The sequence below is a fragment of the Magnolia sinica genome, chromosome 8, assembly GCF_029962835.1.
Source record: "Magnolia sinica isolate HGM2019 chromosome 8, MsV1, whole genome shotgun sequence".
Taxonomy (NCBI): Eukaryota; Viridiplantae; Streptophyta; class Magnoliopsida; order Magnoliales; family Magnoliaceae; genus Magnolia; species Magnolia sinica.
In genome coordinates, this window is record NC_080580.1 from 74844645 (window position 1) to 74866594 (window position 21950).

A 21950-nucleotide genomic window follows, 5' to 3' on the forward strand; every position below is an offset into this window, starting at 1 on the left:
TAAACATCACAGTGGACCTCATGAGGGAGGTTTGAATGGTAGGCATTTCCCTACCCACTTTTTCCTATCATACACGTACAGCCCACTTGGCTTTTGGGTCTGCTTCATTTTTGGGCTCATGTCCTAATACAAGCTGGCAAAACGAAAGTAGACCCCACCCTGGCAACCAATATGAGAAATTTTACATTAAGCAGGACTTCGATGGCATTGAAATCTGCTTGATGGCATTGAACTCTCATGGATAGACATGTTGATTTTACATATTTAAGACATTAATCAACAATGAGTACCGCAATAATCAGTTCTAACAATTTCTTTCTCAACATTAAATATTTCATCGCATGTCATGCCCACGTACGCCTAAACAAAACAGGATCGTGGAGTGAAAACATTAGGTAAAACACACGTCTCAATCTTCTTGCCCAAGCTGGTATACCACCCACTTATTATGTTGAAGTGTTTAACGCCAGTCTACCTTATTAATAGTCTTCTCACAAAATTCTTAGATTTTGTATTACCTTTTGAAAAGTTATTTTATGGAACTCCTAACTACCTTGTTCTTCAAACTTTTGGGTGTTCATGTTTTCCTTATTTAGAATCCTTTAACAAAAATAAACTTCAATTTCGATCTACAAAGTGCATGTTTCTTAGATATTCTCTCCATCATCAAGGTCATCGGTGTCTTGATCTTGAAAATGGAAGGGTTTATCTGTCCCAACAGTCATCTTTTCCATTTAAATCTTCATCTCAAGAGTCCATTGCTACTTTGCCATGGGCAAGCGTTCTTTGGTGCACCTTTACCCTGTCCCTCCCTTGTGGCCTCATCTATCATCTCAGCCACCGCCGGCTGTAGAAACGTTTAAATCTAAGTCATCCATTTCATCCATGGCTGAATCCACTCTTGATCACCATCATCGCTTTCCTCTTCACCTTACATATAAACCTGCAGTAGCATACACCAATGTGCACAATTCTCCAAATTTACCACTCGTTCTGGACCCACCTACTACCATAAGATCAAGTGCTTCTTCATCATCTATACATTCGATGGTAACACAAGAAAATGATGGGACCCGCAAACCCAATCCAAAATATGTTTTAGCAATTTATATAGCTCCTATGCTGATCAAGCCATCATGCTACAGTCAAGCCATCAAACATCCTAAATGACGCCTGTCATGGGAGTTAAAAGCTGAATCCGGATTCTCCGCCTGCCACAAGTAGGAAAATCCTGCTTGTAGCAATCTAATTAGGCCACGTCATCACACACTGCATTTAATACAGTAGTGCTAACAATGTCAATGATGATGTGGATAAAAAAATGCAGTATATCCAAATCTCGGGTGGACCACACCACAGGAAACAATGGTGACTAGCCATTAAAAACTACTTAGGCCACAAAAGTTATTCATATATTCATTTCATTCAAGTCTTTGTGACCTTTACACCCGATCCATAGCTCAAGTGGTAGAATGAGTGAAAGATACCTCACTTCAACACTGAGGTCTTGGTATCGATTCCCTAGTGGGGGTGGCTAACACTGAAGTGTGAACTGACAGTGTTGTGTACTAACAAGCTTTAAAAAAAAAAAAAAACTGTTTTTGTGACCTTATCAATAGGTAAGGTGATATTTACCTATTCTTTTCATGCGGTCTATGTGGCCTTATCAATAGGTTCGATGGAAAATAAATGTCCCGGTGGCACTCAAGAAGGAGGTTTTTAACGGTGCACGTTTAATCATCATTATTTCCTATGGTGTGGTCCACTTGTAACTTAGATGTGCTGCATTTTTTGGCTCATAGCCTACAATGATCTAGCAAAAAGGGTGGGCAGCATGAATATAAGACACATAAATCAAGGTGGAACCATAGTCAGAGATCCACCGACCTAGCTAGGTGGATCTGGAACGTATGTGTCATATCCAACATCTCATTATTTGGGGCAGACTGGAAACAAACCCTTACCAAACATCACACGGATACGTAAGTATGTGAGTATGGATCGTCCGTCACAGCCTCCGTAGTACCCCATTCTCGGTTCCTAAAGCAGGTTCCGATCCTGGGATCCTACAAGGAGGATTTCCATAACAATATAACCATTTCCAATATGAGCATACCCAAGATCACAACAAGTAAATCGAGAATAAAAAGGCACTTATCACAAAATCCACTAAGAATTTGAACTTTTACAAGTTTACATGAGGTCTAAAAGGACATACATAAGATAATAAAAGAAAGGAAGGAAGGATGCAATACTGGGTCCTCAAGCTCAGCTCTAATCCCGCTCTGCTACTTTGGCGCCTACCTAGAGTCTCCCGCACGCATCAATCGTGCATAAGCTTATAGAAGCTTAGAGGGTGGTGTAAGTGTGTGATAATAGTGCACAGAAGAATAATAGGAGATACAGGAAGGAGACATGCTCAATGAGAATATCACTAGCCTTACCAAGGCTTACCATGAATATGATGCAATGAGTACTAGACGCCATACCAAGGCAATGCATGAAGGGGCTTACATAACCAATACAAATGCGATGCAAGTAATGCCAGTGCTCATAACCAAACCATATGTCAAGTATATTTCCAATCATAAGGAAATCACCGGGGTCCATTACACTGCTGGATGACTGCCGCTCTACAGACCCCGCACAGTCAAACGAGCGTAAGAGACCTCACTACCCGCCTGTGGACAACCAATCACCAGCAAGGCCTGACGGTAGCGGACCCATTCACGAGCTGGTCAGACTCAGCCTAGCAATGCCCTCTTACATCAGGCGAGTAAGGCCACACCCCTATCCAACCGACTACACGACAGTGGGAGTCGCGGCCTAATAGTATAAGGCCCTCGTGCGCTCATATATTCCACTCGGTCACGGCGTTGGAGCAGATCCTTGGTACCATGGAAGTTTTAGGAATTTCACCCATGGGCATCCTATGCACCCAGTATGCTCAAGTAACATTTCCGGTGTCCAAACATGGCCATCCACGATGTATCTGTGGAGGCTACAACCCTGATGAAGCAAGGGTGATAATGCTCATATCATGCAATGCCAGATGCATGAATCACACAATCAACTATGCATCAATTCCAAGCATCCAACATGCTCAAGAGAGAATATTACGTCCCTCGGGAAGACAGCATGCAATGCCCAATGGCACAATCATAACCACACACACAGTGTCATCCAAGCATACAATGATGCACATGGGTCATGAAGATGGGTCTAGGCGCATTATGCGGCGATATACAAAGTAAATTACATTCCTCCTATCCAAGAAGGAACCAAGACTAGGTACTTAGACAATATCCATAAGGAATCCCACCTCTAGTGGGGGCCCATTTACCTGGGGTAGCCCACAAGACTAAGCATACAACTACGGGTCTAAGTAATATAGAAATGAGCCTAGCAACTGTCTAAGATAAGTATCCAATCACTTTTAAATACAACCAGACCTAGAGGGGTCCATAATGGGGACATTTAACCACCATTCCCCAAAAAGGCATATCTACCATGAACTATATGGATAAAAGGCCCAAGGCCTACATTTAAGATAAAAATAAAAGTAATCACATACATATATTCCTCATAATAGGCCATAAAAAGATATAATACCACTTTTAACAACATGGCTCTAAGAGGGGAATTAAGGCCCAAGGCCCAATTCCCAATGGCCATAGAATCCATGCATTAAGTTGGACTTGGTGGGCAGCCCGCGTACACAATATATGGCCCAAAAATAGGTTTAAGTTTGGATGAAATAGGCCCCACTACATCAGCCCAATAATTAGTAATTTAAGTAGGCAACCGAGGGCCCAATACTATCCTTACCTCAGCCCACAAGTCCATCAAAATGGTGGAAGTCGGCCCAATGTATGGTTGGGCCAAGCTAGGATGTCCCTGCCCAATCTGGGCTCACTGGATGTCCCAAAATTCTGATCTTAAGATGGGGTCCTCATAAGATCACTAAAAGTGACCCAAAGAATGCACTGATTAAGCCCAAGGATTATAAGAAAGCATAAGCATGTAACACGTACACAAGTTCTCAATATGGTGAGCCCCACAGCCAAATAAAGTTGTAACCATAAAATTGTACATTGAAGGCCCTTTGATAAACTTTTGGCCCGTTTGACTTCCTGGGCCTGCTAAGGTCCAGAAATTAGTTGAGTATGTGGAAATAATCTCATGAAGGCCAACTATACTCACTGGGGGAACCCCACCAGATGGAGAGTGTGTATATATCATGAAAAGATCAAGTAGGCCTACTACTGGATTGTGAGTCCAGCAGCAACCCAAGGCAGAGAGTGCTTCCACAATCGGGCGATCCAAGGCTTGGACGGCCTGGACCAAACATGCATTAAGGTAGGTTCTACATACATGCACATTGAGCCTTAAATAAATGACATAAGGTCTATGGTGGACCTTTAACCACCCATAGAGAAACCTTTGAGCTTACCTTAGGATCACCCAGGAGGACATCCAACCTCAACTGGTTTTCAAGAGGTAGCTCACCACTACCCATATAATGAAAGATCTAAGGCCTAAGCAATGTGTGGACTAGTAGGCCATACACCAAGCCCAACTCATAAGCCATATAGTGGGCCCTCAAGTAATGTTTGGGCCTAACCACAAAGGTCATAATTCCACATATTGTGGTGGGCTTCATGGGCAGTCCAGTAATTCATTTACATGGGCAAGTTTCACATTTAACACAAGTGAGTTGGGCCTCACTTTTGGCCTAAGTACAGGGTCAGTTTAATGGGCAGCCAAGGGCCCGACTTCTTGTGTATCATTGCCCCTAAGCCCATCACAATAGATAGGAGAGTATAGGCTCAAGATCAGTGGGCCTATCCAAAAGACTGAGTCCACAAGGCCTACTTGCTAACACAAACATGCATATATTATATCACATAATGGGCCCTAAAGAAATAGCCCAAAACAAAAGTCATCCAATTCATACATTATGGTGGGCTTGAGGGCAGCCCATAAACCCAAGAATACACATAGGCAAGGCCTATACTGACAGTGTGGGCCTTGCCACATCAGCCCAAAGACTTAGCAAGGCCCTCCACACTATACATTTATGTGGGCCCCGCAAGTCAGCCCATAATTAAGCATTTCATGAGGGCATCACGGCTAATAAATACAAACGGTCAGCCTGTAGACGGCTCGTTGGGCCCGTGAAACAATAAGGTCAGGCCCTACACGATCTTGGGCTCAAGAAATAGGTTTCCAGCCCATTGGGTCTATAAACTACCAAAAATCTGGTTAAGGCTAACCCCCAACATCACCACAAAGGTGAGCCTTAAGAGCCACTAATTACGGCCAAAAATATCTAAGGAAATAAGGCAAGGAGTGTGTGCAATACTCCCTTAAATCTGGTGGGCCACAACAACTCCAAAACAATCAACTATGGAGCAAATTTGGACCCCTTACTGGAATTCCAGCCCACCCACTTCCTGGGCCTGCTGAAATCCAGAAATTTATGTAATTTAGATGGGTTACTAGCCCATGGTGACCCACACGTATCATAGTGGGTCCCACCGGATGAGAGGGGAATGCACAACACATATTAGAAGTGGGCCATGCCGCTGGAATACAGGCCCAGCAACAACCCAAGGTAGGGGCGTCCCGTGATGGGTAGTCCTACGGCCTGAGTATCTGGCCCAAAACTGACCCAAGTTTGCAAGCCACACCACGATCAGTACAGGGGCCCGATGGCCATGAAAATTTACAATATGGTCCTCCCATAGGTGGACCACGAATCCTCAAAATTTTGTGATTTTTGGACGATCAGAAGTATTTTAATTAATTTAAATAAATCAGACCATTAAGAAAATCTGGTGAATCGGGACACCTGGACGTGGTGAGCCATTCCAGCACTTGTCACGGTGTACACAGGGCTCCATTGGCCCCAAACATTTGTAGGTGAGTCCCACCATAGGTGGACCACCTCCCTGTAAATTTTCATGATTTTAGGATACTCAGAAGTATTTAAATTAATTTAAAGAATACAATCTATCCAGGGTGAAATATTGCTGGAATATAACTGTCCTGAATTTGGGCCATCCAATGGGTGGGTTCTGGGCCTCCAAAATTCTTGAAATTTGGACCCAAGGTCCCTCATCAAGCCTAAAACAAGTTGGGATCTAGAAATATGGTCCACCTTCTTAGAAATTATTTTTTTTAATATTATTTTTATGGGACTATGCTGCTGGACTGCACAGCAGAAATTTCTGGCAGTCCAGTATGTTGGCCCCCCCTTTTGGATGCCCAAATAGGATTCCTTGGCCCTGAAATTTTGTGGATAGGTCCTACTATGGGTGGGACACCTCCCTACAAAAATTTAGGATTTTTGGGATAGTAAAAATATTTTATTTAACTCATGCAATTTATGGACAGCAAGGTCCAGATTTTTATTTTCCTGCTGCAGCAATGCTGCTGTCCCTGACTTTAGCACCCCATTTGAGTGGGCCCAGGTCTATGTAAGTTTGGAAAAATACAAGGCCAACCTTCCTATACAAGTATACATTAAGGTGGGGTCCACAAAGGTGGCCCAGCATTTCAAAATCAGGCTGATATTTATGAGTTTCCAGCAAACAGTGTAGCTGGACAGTCCAGAAAAATCTGGACCGTCCACCCTCCTTGGCCCACCCTTTTGGGTGATCAAATAGGGACATTTGAAGCTGAGGTTTAGCATACTTTTAGGTGGGGTCCATACCTCAAAGAGAAGTCTAAGAAATCAGGAAAAATGAGACCACAAACAAGGCCTACAACACATACATTACAGCATAAAAAAAATTCCAGCAATCTGGACAGCAACATGTTGCTGTCTAGATCAGCCCCAAAATTTAATAAATGGGAAATAAATCATAGATTCCATAAGGTGGGGTCCACCCTGATGTGTCACACAACTCCCAGGCCCAGCACCTCTCCAAGAAAATCCATAAAATCAGGCCCAAAAGCTTTCCAAATCAAGCAGCAAAACTAGGCAGCACAGTTGGGCCTGGGTGTCCAACAACTTGGGCCTGGATGTCCCAAAATTTAAAAATTCTGGTTGCATGGCACATCAGGTGGGCCACATAATCATTACATCCAAACCATAGAAAGTGAAGAAGAGAAAAAGAAAGAAAATCTCATCAAGATGGGGTCCATGGAGAATGGCCCCATCAAGATCACATGCATGCAAGTGATGGCTAAAAAGACCTTATCCAAGGAGTGGTGGACCTTCACCATTGATGTGGTGAGTCCTACACTCTCCATATGAAGCAACAAAAGATCTATGAAAAATAAGAACCATGCAATCTATCCTAGATGCTCACCCACTTGTTGGATCTTCAAGATTCTTCAACCACCATGCTCCTTAAGCTTCAAGGAAGGGGGTTCAATGGTGATGATGGATCTTTGATGGTTAGATCTAGGGGGAGAAGAAGAGGATAGAGGGCTGGAAAAATTCAGCAATGGAGGACATTTGCAAAGAGGAGAAGAGAGAAATGAAGAAAGAGAGAGGGAGATGAGAGAGTTTCTAAGGTTGAAATGATTGCTTTCTTAGAAAAGGATGAATTTTTGAAAAGAGAAATAATCATTGCTCATGGGATAAGGTGGCTCATCATTGCCTAGAGAAGCCAATCTCATCATGGTTTCTTGAGAAAAGAAGCCATTATTGCTAGCCTAAAGGTGGCTTACATTGGGAATAGTGCACATGGGGAAATGTGCAATCAGGTGGGTCCCACCAAAAATGCAATCAACAGTCCAAATAATGCGTGGCCCATAACTTTTGATGGACACGCCAGATTTATGCATGTGACGAGGCGCTGGAACCGTGGCGACGATGCAGTCGCAGTGGCATAAGTCTTGGGTCAATCTGAGTCGGGTCTATGTGACCAAACTCAAGGGTGACCGCAATCACTATCCGAAGGTCGCGGGTCGCCGAAATTTGACCGGTAGGACCGCTGGACCAAAATACACGAGATGCATACTCACACACACACATGCAAACATGCGAACTCAGGACAGGTCTGGAAACAAACCCTTACCAAACATCACACGGATACGTAAGTATGTGAGTATGGATCGTCCGTCAGTATCGTAATTGGACATATTCGCATAGATGCGTCCCACATGACGAGACAGACAAGCGAGTTATTGTTTGGGCCATTGCATGTTAACTGTAGAACATATGATGACCGGCCAGGATCTCAAAATCTCCTCTTCAAACCCATCCTTGTAGAAAAATGTCATTTTTTTTTTGGGGGGGGGGCGATTTGCCGCTTAGACGTGGCTAGGGGTCACAATGGGAAATAGGTACCCGTAACAACTACATGTCACCCTCCAAAATTCGGTACTCAAGTAAGGAAACTCCAATCCTAAGTTTTCGAGTGTGAGCTTAAGAAAAATGTATGCGTATCCTCATTTAGATTCATATTCATTAAATACATAAATATTCAGAGTAACACATGTTAATTTAGCGGACAGAAAATGAGGTAGAGATAACAAAATTCAAAAATATATGGCTAATATGTAAAGATACAATTCCAAACATAATGTCTGCCCATATGAGAATTATACAAATCACAATAAATGTAGTATTTACAAAAAATACAACTACCCAAAGTGATAAAACAATGAGTCTACTAGGACGCGCTGAGCGTACCATCATCTAGTCATATTCCTAGGTTATTTGCATATGTCAAATAAAAGACGTCAAACATCAATATAGTGAAGAAATATCTCTAAGATTTAACTCGGAACATTTTAGTTATAAGCAGGTTTATGACAAATACATATTTCTACATGTAATACTCTTAAACATGTTATACATAAATATTAAGCAGGTTACATATATTATCAACAAAATCAAGCGTAGATAATGATAACATAACAAAACAAACAGTTTCCTAATCTAGTTGTTAAGTGCATTAATGCATTAATGAGATGATGCATGATCCTCACAATCCAACGCCCCCTCAATAAGCGACTTCAATGCTTATTTGTAAAATGCTACTACTCCCTCAATAAGTGACTCCAACACATTTCGTAACTATCTTTCATAGGATATGCATGATTAACTAAGTGATTATTAATATTGGTTCATATAGAAAGTTGACGAATCTACATTATTACCATTATATCACGAGTAATTATCCAGATTACATGGCTCGTTACGGCACGTAATGGCTCTTCACCGGTGTCCCTTGATTCAAATTAAGACATCACCTGTTATATATCATAAATCAACAATTTAAAAGGTACAACATGATACTTAATATGATGTAAATCAGTATGGTAATGGTTGTCACCCATATACTGGGTATGAATAATCAATTCAAAGGTGTGGGCTTGTTACTCAAAACTAAATCAATACAAAGAAAAAGACTCGTTACTCAATTCAATTCATGCTCGGGTCATTCGAACAGTACTCTGGCACGCAACTATCAATTGGGTATTTGATGGGAGCAGTTTGAATAATAATCTGTCACATCCATTAATGCTTACTAGCCACTATGGAGAGGCTCGTCACCCTAGCATTGGCCGACTGCTAAAATACAGTGTTCCATATTACCATGCTCAGCTTATGAGTCTTCGTATGATCGTAACTTACTAATGGTTATGAGTAAACTTAAATTAACGGTAATAGTGGTATCCCAGATTCTATCGAATATTATACAATCACCAAGCATAAGAATAATTGAACTATGCATTAGACTGATGCGAACAACTATAGAGGATCCCAGGCAAACTGGCATTGGGTGTACGTCATCTTGTATAGTTCCAACTACTGTCGATCATCTATGTTCAACTTTTGTCAGCCATATAATTCTGGGATAACCACCCCAAAGCGGGCCATCTACTTATTAAAATAATTTGTAGAGCTTAATCTACCACAACAACAATTCATATTTAATAATTACATAATCATCACAAGAAAACTCAATACCACACTAGGGTATACCAATTGAACACATGCATGAATTGATACAATCCAAGTAACGCCAATGCAATCCGGCCTATATCAACTCATAACAATTGAACACATATACAATTCAATACAATTCAACTTACATCAGCATAATCAGATCTATATCAATATTTCTTAACATTCGATAACGAAGAGTTCTAATATTATGAATTCTATATCACTCAAGTATTTCATCGAGCATGTTATTAGCCAAATAGCAAACAAACACATTTAGTCATTTAAAATACCAAGTACAAACTTGATGGTAGATCTTCACCTTAGAGTCGAAAGCTTTCGATTTGAATGTGACCCTAGTGTCGAAAAATTATAAAAAATACTCCAAACCTTAATCCATAAGCAATCTTATAATTAGTAAATTAAATTATAATTTAATTAGACTTTAATTTAGAGTTAAGGGTTTCACCTAACTTAATTCGAGCAAACCCCAACTTGATTCGGTGAGTTGTGACCCGAAATTGGCGTACAATCGAATCTACATGGGGTCACGCCCAAATATAACTTCCACAATAGCATGAGCCATTCCTAAATGATTATTGGGACCTCAAGTCCTAACATGAACAAACCTATGAGTTAGGATTTTGGGAAAAAAACTTATTCCTACATCAAATCGAGAGGGCTTACATAAGATTTATGGAATTTAACACCTATGGCTTGAAATCAAAAGGTATGATACTTTATGTACCTTTAATTAAAAGTGAAAATAAATTTGATAGAAGAAATAATAGCTCCAAGGGTTTTCATCGAGAGGAATTTGACGAAATAAATACCAAGAATCTATTTATCTCTCTGTCACTCTCTTTCTTTTCTTCATTCCCTCTTCCTCTCTCTTTTTCTCTCTCTCTCTCTCTCATTTGCTAGGAAAAATTCATATAGGGAGAGGGGGACTGAAATAAATGGATATTTATAGTACCAGATGTGGTGCAAATGATCCTAATGCATAGGTACTTACTATTATAACCCTACGAGAGGTTGTTTCTAGCTTTTGAAGCCACTAAAGAGTGTACGGATCGATTTATATTATATGATAGTTGTCCTTAGTGGTGATTTATGTAAAACTTTAATCGCCCTATAAATCGAACACACCGATCAATAGTTATGATTAAAAGTTAGTTTGATGGTTATCAATCATCGATCAAGGTCACGGTAATACGAATGTGTATAAGATAATACTCTATGTTAGTATCTTAAGTTCGGTTATGATTTAATGGCCTAAAAATCACAACTTCGGACAAGATCGAAGGTGGACAAGTAACTTAAGTTCCTACTGATTTTAGCCTAGCCTCACACAACATATGTGCTGCCTTTCGGCTCCAGATTGAGAAATTGCACGCACTGCCTCGGCTCAACATCTATGATGGATGTCAAGCCCAACAAGATAAACGTTTATCTATAGTTTCGGATTTAGTGAACCACGAACGGGCGGTCTAAAGCTAGTTCGGTTAATCTAGGCATTTAAAAAATATGTTTAGTAATGAGATTTCTTGTATAGGGAGATTAGGATTTGAATTAGCTACATTCATAGCGCAACATATTGTTAATTAGAGAAAATAATGATTTGATCTTAATAATCCCAATTAAGAGTCCCAATTTGAATAAATTTAAATTTTTCTGAAATAGTAAGATACACTAAGAATAGAAAATCCTAATTTATTTACGCAAGATGATTCCTGATATGATTAGAAGCAATTCATAAGAAGATACTAATTACTAAAACTCTACGATAAAAATGATACATTCAATCCATTAGTGACTTGTAGTTACATTTTTTTTTCAACAGGCCATTTGTTGGTGACATTTTTGGTAATTTTAATTGCTGAATTATTTTGATAAAATTTTTGATAATTCATCATCAAGTCACTTTTGTCCCAATAATTTTTGCTTCATTTGGAGTTCCAAAAAAAGTTTAAAAATTCTAAAAGTACCAATTGTTTGAAACTGACGATTTTCTTTATAGTTCCAAAACGTCCTAAATTCAACCTAATTTAGTTTTTTTTTTTTAATAAATTTCTATGGAAATAAACTTATCAATATTCAATATAGTTTTTAAATCACTTTAATCAGAATTGTATTGAAGAAGATACATATTTTTGAAGTCAGTGCATTTAGGGCCTGTTTGGCCAATTGCATTAGGTGGGATTAAGGTGGATGGAATTGTAAAGGTAACAATAAATGCATGTGTAAGGTATTGCCCCTGGATTGGGTTTATCCCATGTTTTTTAATACTTTGTTTGGAATGTATGTATTGAAAAGTAAATCCTGGGATTTACACTTAGATTGAACTTGGATAAAGGAAAAATTAATCATCCATGGGATTTGTAATCCCATCTCACGCTTTCTAATACAAGGCTCATTTTCCAAAGCCTATAAAGTTAATTTGAATCCCATCTCACACTCCTTCCAAACATGTCATTCCCAATTTCGAAGTGGGGATTAGCAATGCAATCCCATTTAATACAACTTAATACCATTGGCCAAACAGGCCCTTAAGTTATCTAAATGGGGGCCAAAATTACAATTTACTGAACTTCAGAGCTAAAATTGTAGGGTTGATTGTGGAATTTCACGGTTAATAGTGGACATCTAGACAAAGTACGGTTGACCATGATTTGACAAAGTCGACCCTGGGGCTGTTTATCTAAAATTTGTAATTTTTTTTTTTTTTAACGAAAAGTATCTTTAACCTGAAGTTTCTTAGGTCGGTTTAAGTAAAACCTATATAAGTAGGGTATCTAATCATGTTTAGGGCATCACTAGGGTTTGGAGAGAAATTGATGGCTATTTCGAAGTAAAGAAATATGAGGAATAAAGCCTTATAGGATTTTATAGCATCCCTCACACTCACACACATTCACATTGTCACGGTCGACCGTGACTTGGTATTTAATGCAGCATGGTCGACTGTGCTCATCCAAGGTCAACCGTGACCACCCCTTTTCACATTTTTCTTGAAAAATTTGAATTTTCATGCTCCTCACTCTCAAAGTTAATCTCTTCTTGATTTGTCTACCCATCGTAGTGGTTCTCAGGGCGATTGTGAATGCATTGTAACCCTATATATTTGATCACGTTAACCAAGGCAATCCTAACACTCAAATTTCAACGTTTAAATTTATATAGCATGGGAAATTGACATAAGGTTCTCGTTTCAAGCTTTCGAGTTCTAAAATGTATCAAATTGAGAAATTTGATTCTAACGTTTATGTCCCTAATTTATTGGATTTCCTACATTACCGGGTACTCCTAAATTTAGAAAAATTCTCATTTTTCATGGTTGTACTGTGCTCCTCACGGTGGCTCCATCTGGTTCTGTATAGGTTATCTGAACTTCACATTCCACTCGGTTAGGCATTTTTAGTGGATCCAAAATCATTCATTTTGGTTTCAAACATGTGCAAATACACACACAAACATGCACTCAAATCAATAAATTAAAATTAATACTCAAGGACCTCCAATTTTCAAGTCGACAAAAATTTGATGCTTTATACTATGCCTACATCAATCACAAAAATAAGTGATGAGCGTAGTAGGCCCACAAATAAGCGATAAGCAATGATCCATAAAATTATCTTTCAAAATGAATGAATGACGTCGATAAGACACATACGTCGTAATGGGCCCAGAGATTTTCCAGCACCCACCAATAGCTCGGTCCTGGAGAGGTCACTACCGTAGTCTCATAACTGATGTACAAGCGGCACACAACCACGAATTCTATCCGTCAGAAAAGTGGGCCATCCATAGTTCTTAAATAACGCGGATTGGGTAGTGTAGTATGCACCATCCACCTCAATCTCGTGTCGACTTTGCAAAGTTTTGTGTGCCCCACCGTGATGTATGTGTTATATCCACACTGTCCGCCTAATTCGCTGGATCATTTTAGGGTATGAACCTAAAAATGAGGCAGATCCAAAGCTCAAATGGGCCACCTCACGTAGAGAGGTGGGGACAAGACATCCACCATTGAAACCTTCCTAAGACTCGCCATGATGTATATTTGCCATCTAACCTATTCATGAGGTCACACAGAACTAGATGCAGTGAAAACACACAAATATCAGCTTGATCCAAAACTTTCATGGCCCCTAGGAAGTTTTCAATGGTAGGTGTTCAATCCCCACTATTTTCTGTGATGTGGTACACTTGAGCTTTGGATCTGGCTTATTTTTAGGCTCATGCCATAAAATGATATGAAAAAAATGAATGAACAGACATGGATACAACGCATACAGCAAGGTGCTGCCCGCAGAACTTTGCCACATCAACACGTGGCTTATCCTACACTAGGCAACCGGAGTCCAATTTTGACAGATACGGATTGCGTCCCACCGCTCCATCTCTAGCTACAAACAGGTAGATCTGTGGAAGAACCTAGCATGATGTATCTGTTCATCCACAACGTCCACCCCTTTTTCTAAGATCATTTTAATGTATGAACTAAAAAATGAGGCAGATCTAACTCTCAAGTGGATCTGCCCCATTTTTGGGCTCATACCTTAAAATAATATGAGAAAAGAGATGGACTGCATAGATAAACAGATACATCACGGTCGGCCCCCACACAGATCTGCCCGTTCCCGGCTTGAGATGGGCAGGGTGGGACGCACTCTGCTTTCATTTTGCCATTAATATAGCAGTTGACTTAATCCATCCATAATGTAAGTGTTTTATCCACACAGTCCATTCATTTATTTATATCATTTTAGGATATGAACCAGAAAAGGTATATCCAACTCTCAAGTGGACCACACGGAGGGGATTGAACGGCCACCATTGAAAACTTCTCGAGATTTATAGAAGTTTTGGATCAAGCTGATATTTGTGTTTTTCTTTGTCCTGATCTACATGAACTTATGAACAGGCAAATAAAAATAACGGTGGCGATTGGGAAGGTTTCAAACAGTGGGTGTCATTATCACCTATCTGGCATGTGTATCAACGGTCATTTCTGCCTGCCGACCAGATAACTCCTACCAAAAGGAAATCAGTAACGAGAAAAACTAACCGAAAGCAAATGGTAAGATAACGGTAAATCGTCTCTATTGTAACAATACGTTAAAGCTATCACCCCAAAGCATACGTGACACGTTATATCGTGGATTGGAATCGTTTGAGCTATCAAATGATTGTCTATTGTTTAAGTTCATGGGAATGATCCTATCCATCGAAAACTTGTCCGTTAAATGGATGGTGTAAATCATAAGCAGTTGATATTGATAAAGAACGCTGAAATAAAGTGATAAATGCCATTTTTCCTAGTATAATATCTGATTATCACTAGATGGACGGTCTGGATTTTCAGTATCTTAACTGATACGTGTACATTCAATGGGTCGCGTTTGATATTATGGTGGGTACGGATCTATTATATAATTCCCAAGAATTGAAAAAAGAGGACCCTTGTCTGTGCCCCACGCACAGGACGTTCCTATAGACGGATGCTGTGTGGGCCCGTAGAGATTCCTGTAACCAATCCACTCCGTCCATCAGTTTTGAAAGACTAAAATAGAATGCTTATATAAAAATCTTCCTAATCCAAAACTCATGTGGGGTATAGAACAAGAAACAGTGGGAACGGAAACGTCCACCATTGAAACCTACCTGGAGCCGACCATGATGTTTAGATGATATCCAAACTGTTCATAGGTTATTACCTCTGATATATACTGTATATTCAAATATTTTCTTGATGAAAAGCTTCTACGTCCCCACAAAATTTCCAATGGTGACCATTCAATCCCTTCTGTTTCATGTGGTGTGGGCCATATAAGAATTTTATATGCCTTATTTTTATCTTTCCACCTATTTTGGTATTTAAAAACTGATGGACGGAGTGATTTATCAAGGACATCTCCGTGACCCCACATGGCTTTCGACGGCAGGAACTTCGCATCCAAAAAAAAAAGACATGTGGTGGTTAACGTTCAACGCTAGTTATGCTTGGACGAGAACCCATCGCAGTTTCCTCACGTCCGCCAATCTCTCTCTCTCTCTCTTCCTCTCTTTTATAAAATCCTCTCCCTTCCCATCCTTGAAGTTGCTTCTTGCACCAGAACAGCATCGAGGAGTTTCTGGCCATGGAGGCCACCACGATATTGCGGGCTGTTGCCGGCAATATAACCTCCCTCCATGGCCAGGGCATGGTAGACTCCGGCGTCATGTGCCATCTAAGGCGACATATCCACTCGGTAGGTGTCTTCAATGGAGAAAACAGTATGAAAGCCGCTCTCCCTCTATTGATGCTGCAAATCTCCTTGATGAACATAATCACACGCGGCGCCCGGTATATCTTGAGGCCTTTCAAACAGCCTAGTGCCATCGCCGACATTATCGTAAGCCTTTTCTCTCTTTCTTCTTCCCTGTTCTTGAGGCTAGATTTCTTAAATAGAAGCGACTCTTGACCGTATTATGCAAGTGCATGAACAACGGTTAATTGAGATTTTGCAAATTGTGTGGACTACCTTAGTGGATGTAGTATGCCCAAAAGATCACATGATCATACACTTTTAGGTTTGTTTGGAATATAGGATTAGGTGGTATGGAAATTCATTTTATCCGGCATTTGGAAACGATAGAAATGATTAAATTAATAAATGTATATATATGGTCGAATCCCAGTAGAAAGTATAGTGGGATTTATGATGGATTTGGAAATATATTATATATGTGGGCCTCATGTTGATGCATGTGTTTTACATATTTATGCTGTCCATCCATATGCGCCCTTTAGACATGAAAATTGAGTTGCATATGCATACAGGCGACTGACATAAATTATAAAATTTGACTTGTTGATTACAATTCCATGGTCCACCAAATATAGGATTTACTTCGGATAGTGTTTTTTCGAAAGGAAGAATTTGATCCTAAATGTGAGTTCGGTGGTCAAAATACCATCTAACACAATTCAACACCATTCAATCCTACGTTCCAAACATGTCCTAAATATTTTCTTGAATTTGAACTATTGACTATTTTCATTTGATGGACATCCATTGGATGGCTAGAATTTCCTGGTTAATTTGATTTTTGGGACATGCTCCATCCATAATATATCAGCCAAGGATCTTGATTAACAAAAACCTTTGTTTTTTTCAGAACAACAAAATATATATTCAACAATTGAAAAATGGTTATGATTGTTGTATCAATGTGATTTTCAAGATATGCCCCATTAAAAATAGAGGTCGTGATTGACTTACATTATTGGAAAGATTGCTTACTAGTCTAGCCTTTTTAATAAATAAAGCATCAAAATGTAAGTGATTAAGCCATTGCTAATCTTGCATGATCCATGCTGTTTATTAGGGCGGTATCATTGTTGGCCCTACACTTTTGGGACGAAGCAAGACGTTCAATAGCATATTTTTTCCGTCTGATAGCTACTATACCATGGCGACGTTGGCGAGAATGGGGACAGTATTCTACTTTCTCATCCAAGGATTGAAGATGGACCCCATGTTGATCCGCAAATCTGGTAAAAGGGAAGTGGTAATAGCTGTGTTTGGCTTCTTGGTTCCATTGACTCTATACTTCTGCGTGTATCACATCCTCGTCCAATTACAAGGAACTATTATCATCGAGGGGATATTCATGATAATACTAGGAGTGGTAATGTCCCTTTCAATATTCTCCACTATTCATCCGATCATAGAGGAGCTGAACCTCCTGAATTTAGAGCTTGGCCGGATAACCTTATCAGCATCGCTAATACACTTTTTCACATCAATGGTTGGGATTTTGATCTTTGATACTATCAGAAATGGTAGGACCCGTCCCTTAATGGGATTGATGTTCTTTGTTAGCTTAGTGGCAGTAAGCATATTTGTTGTATTTATAATCCGGCCGATCGCACTGTGGACCATCCGTCGGACACATGAGGGAGGAACCATGGACCGGAGTTACATCAGTGGATTCCAATTCATGACCATGGTCATGGCGTTCATTGGTAACTTCTTTGGGTCGGCTGTATTTAATGGGTCTTTGTTGATGGGATTGGCAATACCAGCCGGACGACCGCTCGCATCGGCCATTGTGGATAAAACTGAGGCTTTCATTAATGTGATCTTTCTGCCTCTATTCTTTGGCAGCATCGGTTTGAGATGCAATGTGTTCAGTGTCACGAATTGGATGAATTTCGTGAACTTGCAACTTCTGATCACGGTTGCATTTATCGGGAGACTGGTGGGGACCCTTTTGCCTGCTTTGTATTACAAGATCCCTTTCCGGGATTCGCTTGCCCTGGGCCTCATGATGAACCTCCGCGGCGTGGTGGAGGTGACTTTTTGTTTGCATTGGCTTGATAGCAAGGTATAATTTCCTTCTATATTTCTACCCATTTTCATTTCATTTTCTCTTTGCCGAAAGAAACAAAGCCTAATTACCGGCACGCAGTCGGCTCTAAATCTGTTTGATTTACCTATTTCATTGATTTTAGCCTAGGGTGCCTTTGGGTGCACCAAATATCATGAAATTTGTTATATATATATATATATAGAGTCATGCTCCCCTGCGCACCTACGCACGTGCGCACCTTTGCACACGTGTCATAGATGTCTAATCTGAACAGTCTATGTGATGCGGAATCCCATGAAACCCTCTATAACAAATTTTCACCTTGATTTAAAATCCTGATGGGCCATAGCAAAGAGAAATGCAAATCAAGGGAGGAAACTGTTTTCATTTTTCATGGCCCATCAAAGTTTTAGATCAAAGTAAAACTTGGTATTGGGGGGTTTCACAAGGTGCTGCTTCACATGAAGGGTTCAGATTTTGGATCCACATTACGTATGATGGGTTCTCAAAAAAGTTGGTATGTAGTATGTACGAACTGGTTCGCAGGCGAGCGTTTTTCCCGCGCGCGCGCGTATATATATATATATATATATATATATATATATATATATATATATATATATATATATATATATATATATATATATATATATAATTGATTGCTTGACATGAAGTCTATGTAAACAATCTAAGATTATTAAGCCAGTACGCAAAATGTCAAAATCAACCTAAAAAAGATTTAATAAAAACAATAAATAATAAATATTCTATATTAAATATGAAATTAGAAATTAGATCCAAATTATGAAGTGTTGCCAAAATTCTACATGATTTCAGTAGAATACTAAGAAAAATGATTTATATCCCACCTTGAATCCCTTTTTCATATGAATCCTTTTTTTATATGAATAGTACGAATCTATGATTTGAATCCTACAATTTTGCAATCCAATTATCATTTACAATTCAAATTAAACTTAAGTTCTCTTCTTTTTAAATTTCACTTGGCTTTCACTTTATGTTTTTAAATTAGTTGGGACTTTAAGAAGTATTTAGAGAAAGTAAATTATATTATTTGTTCTTTACAAGAGATTAATTGTCGTCTCTTTTAACATTAAATCATGGAACTTTTTTTTAAAAAAATAATTTCTAACTTTTTAGAACTTTTTTTTAAAAAATAATTTCTAACTTTTTAACTGGTCAAAGCACCAAATTCATGTATGACTTATTTAGAATATTTCTGTCGATGTTTACAATCATGTTGACTTATATGTATTATGGAATGATGTTTAAAAATTAAAATATTTTTTTCCATTGGTCTACAATATCAATATCAAATACCACTTTTCATACCTGACTCTGCATTGAAGAAAGGTAATCAAAACATAAATTATTAAAGAATTCTCATGTGTTTTTAAGAAAAAAATAATTAAAAGTAAAAAATAAATAATAAATAATAAATAATAAATAAAAATTAAAGATAAGAATCCTTTAATACTATCAAGACATGTTATTGCTTGGTGCGTATTGATGACAAAAGGATGATTGCTGAGTTTTACTCTCTTTTTTTTTCTTTTTCTTTTTTCCTTTTTCTTTTTCTTTTTTTCTACTTGTATATTTTTCATATATATATTTTTTTCAAAATTTTAAGAAAATTATTAAAAAATCTCACTATTTACAATATGATTTGCAATTCGATATGATTCAACCTTATTATGATTTGTGATCTGATAACAATTTAGACAACATTAACTATAGATAATTAGGTCAGGTCCGGATCCTCTTCGTATAGATGTAACACAAACTCTGACTTCTTTATTGTGCATTGTATTTGAAGCAATGCTCGTCCTCACTTCAGTAGGCCTATGTAGGAACAAAATGTCTCCATCAGTTACTATTATTACCATCTACACTCATGATGAGAGGTCCGTTCGTCTGCTTAAAATGTAGTTATTGTGGTTAATTAACTTTGTTAAACCTAATTGCATTGGCAAAACTGATCAAACGTTCAACTTTTGAACCTATTACAACTCAGCACTAGACAATGATTAGATAATGTCGAAAGTGACGCAGTGAAAGTCGAGATTTACGTCACTAGTTCCATGTCATATGGCATGGGTCACCAACCCAACTTATTTGGACTTGAACCCAACCTAGACAAGAGTCTAAGATTGTAAATGGGCTAGTCCAATGCCAAGCAAAACCAAAATTTTGATTGTAGAAATGATCATTAATGAATGAAAATTATGAAACTCTTCCTCAAAGAAAGAAAGAAAGAAAAAAAAGACTTACTTGCTCTTGTTGAAATGTGCAGATGATTGAGAATGAAGTATATGGCACATTGGTGCTGCTAATGGTTGTAATCACAGCTATTTTATCTCCCATCGTTCAGATGTTGACTAAAAATGTCAAGCCATACAGGCCCTACAACATGAGAACCATAGAACACTTCAAGCACAAAACTGAGCTATGCATACTAACATGCATAAATAGACAAGACAACGTCCCAACCATAATCAATCTCCTTGAAGCAACTCACTCTGACTCGGAAAACCCAATATGTGTGTATCTCCTCAACACGTTCGAACTCCTCGGTCGCGCCATGCCCATTCTCATTGAACATGAGAAACTAAAGAGATTATCATCCATGAACCAATCCGATTCCATTGTTAGTGCCTTCCGCAACTATGAGCAACGCAACAAAGGGTCCGTTGCAGTCCGACCGTTTGCTGCCATGGCCCCTTACAGCAGCATGCACCATGACATATGCAAGCTTGCATTGGATAAGAAGGTATCATTGTTGATAGTCCCCTACCACAAGCAACAAGCCATTGGAGGAATTAGTGTTGTGAACCGCGCTTTCCGAACCATCAATCCTAACATTCTAGCTGAGTCTCCTTGCTCTGTCGGAATCATCGTCGATCGTGCTGGGCAGGCCGGCAATGCAAAATACTCCTCTGGCAATCTCGAGTACCGGGTTGGTGTACTAATCTTAGGAGGCTGTGACTGTCGCGAAGTGTTGTCCTACGCATTGCGGATGTCGGAAAACCCACAGGTGAAACTTACAGTGATGCGGCTCATCCCAACCATTGACAGTAAGGATTGTCTACCAGAGAGGCAGCAAGATAATCAGCTGGTGGCCCATTTCAGAGTTGTATGTTCTGGCAACAATAGGGTGGTGTATAGGGAGAAATCAGTCAGCAATGGTGAGCAGACAGTTAAAGCACTCCGTTCCATGGGGGATAATTTCGATCTTATAATGGTTGGTCGGAGACTAGGGTTGGGCACTTCGCTCATCGAAGGTCTGACAGATTGGACCAATTCACCAGACTTAGGGGTGATTGGCGACATCGTGGCTTCACCAGATTTCTTTCAGGCCCCAGTCTCGGTGCTAGTGGTGCAACAAGGTAAACATGGCTGTAGTGGGGTCCACCTTCCTGGCCTCAACTTGAAAAATACATTCTGAGCCTTTGTGCAGTTTTGTTACGTAGGATTCGAGGAAAGTTTTGAAACTGTACAGGCTCCAAAGATGAGCCAGGTTTAGATCAAGATTTAAAAATAGGCTTGTAGTGATCACCCCCCACTTTTATGTTTTTTGTTTTTTTGGCGGTTGGTGCTTAAAAACAATGTTTCTTTTGAGTGCCTCTATCTTTTTGTTTGCATCTCTTTAGTCTGAGTG

The 21950-nt window shown here is 39.3% G+C and overlaps 1 protein-coding gene across 1 annotated transcript; it reads left to right on the forward strand.

Moving 5' to 3' along the window:
- The first annotated feature begins 16036 nt into the window (after positions 1–16036).
- LOC131254058 (cation/H(+) antiporter 15-like) lies at positions 16037–21845 on the forward strand. Its single transcript, XM_058255093.1, has 3 exons — positions 16037–16308; positions 17285–18286; positions 20586–21845. The coding sequence occupies exons 1-3, from the start codon at positions 16054–16056 to the stop codon at positions 21735–21737; spliced, it is 2409 nt and encodes an 802-aa protein (XP_058111076.1). The 5' UTR covers positions 16037–16053; the 3' UTR covers positions 21738–21845.
- The last annotated feature ends 105 nt before the right edge of the window (positions 21846–21950 follow it).

What these genes read in the sequence shown, in the direction of transcription:
- LOC131254058 (XM_058255093.1), top strand. Translation starts at nt 16,054, where the DNA reads ATGGAGGCCACCACGATATTGCGGGCTGTTGCCGGCAATATAACCTCC. An exon ending in GTGCCATCGCCGACATTATC is followed by an intron (nt 16,309 to 17,284) that starts GTAAGCCTTTTC and finishes GCTGTTTATTAG; the next exon opens with GGCGGTATCATTGTTGGCCC. An exon ending in TGCATTGGCTTGATAGCAAG is followed by an intron (nt 18,287 to 20,585) that starts GTATAATTTCCT and finishes TGAAATGTGCAG; the next exon opens with ATGATTGAGAATGAAGTATA.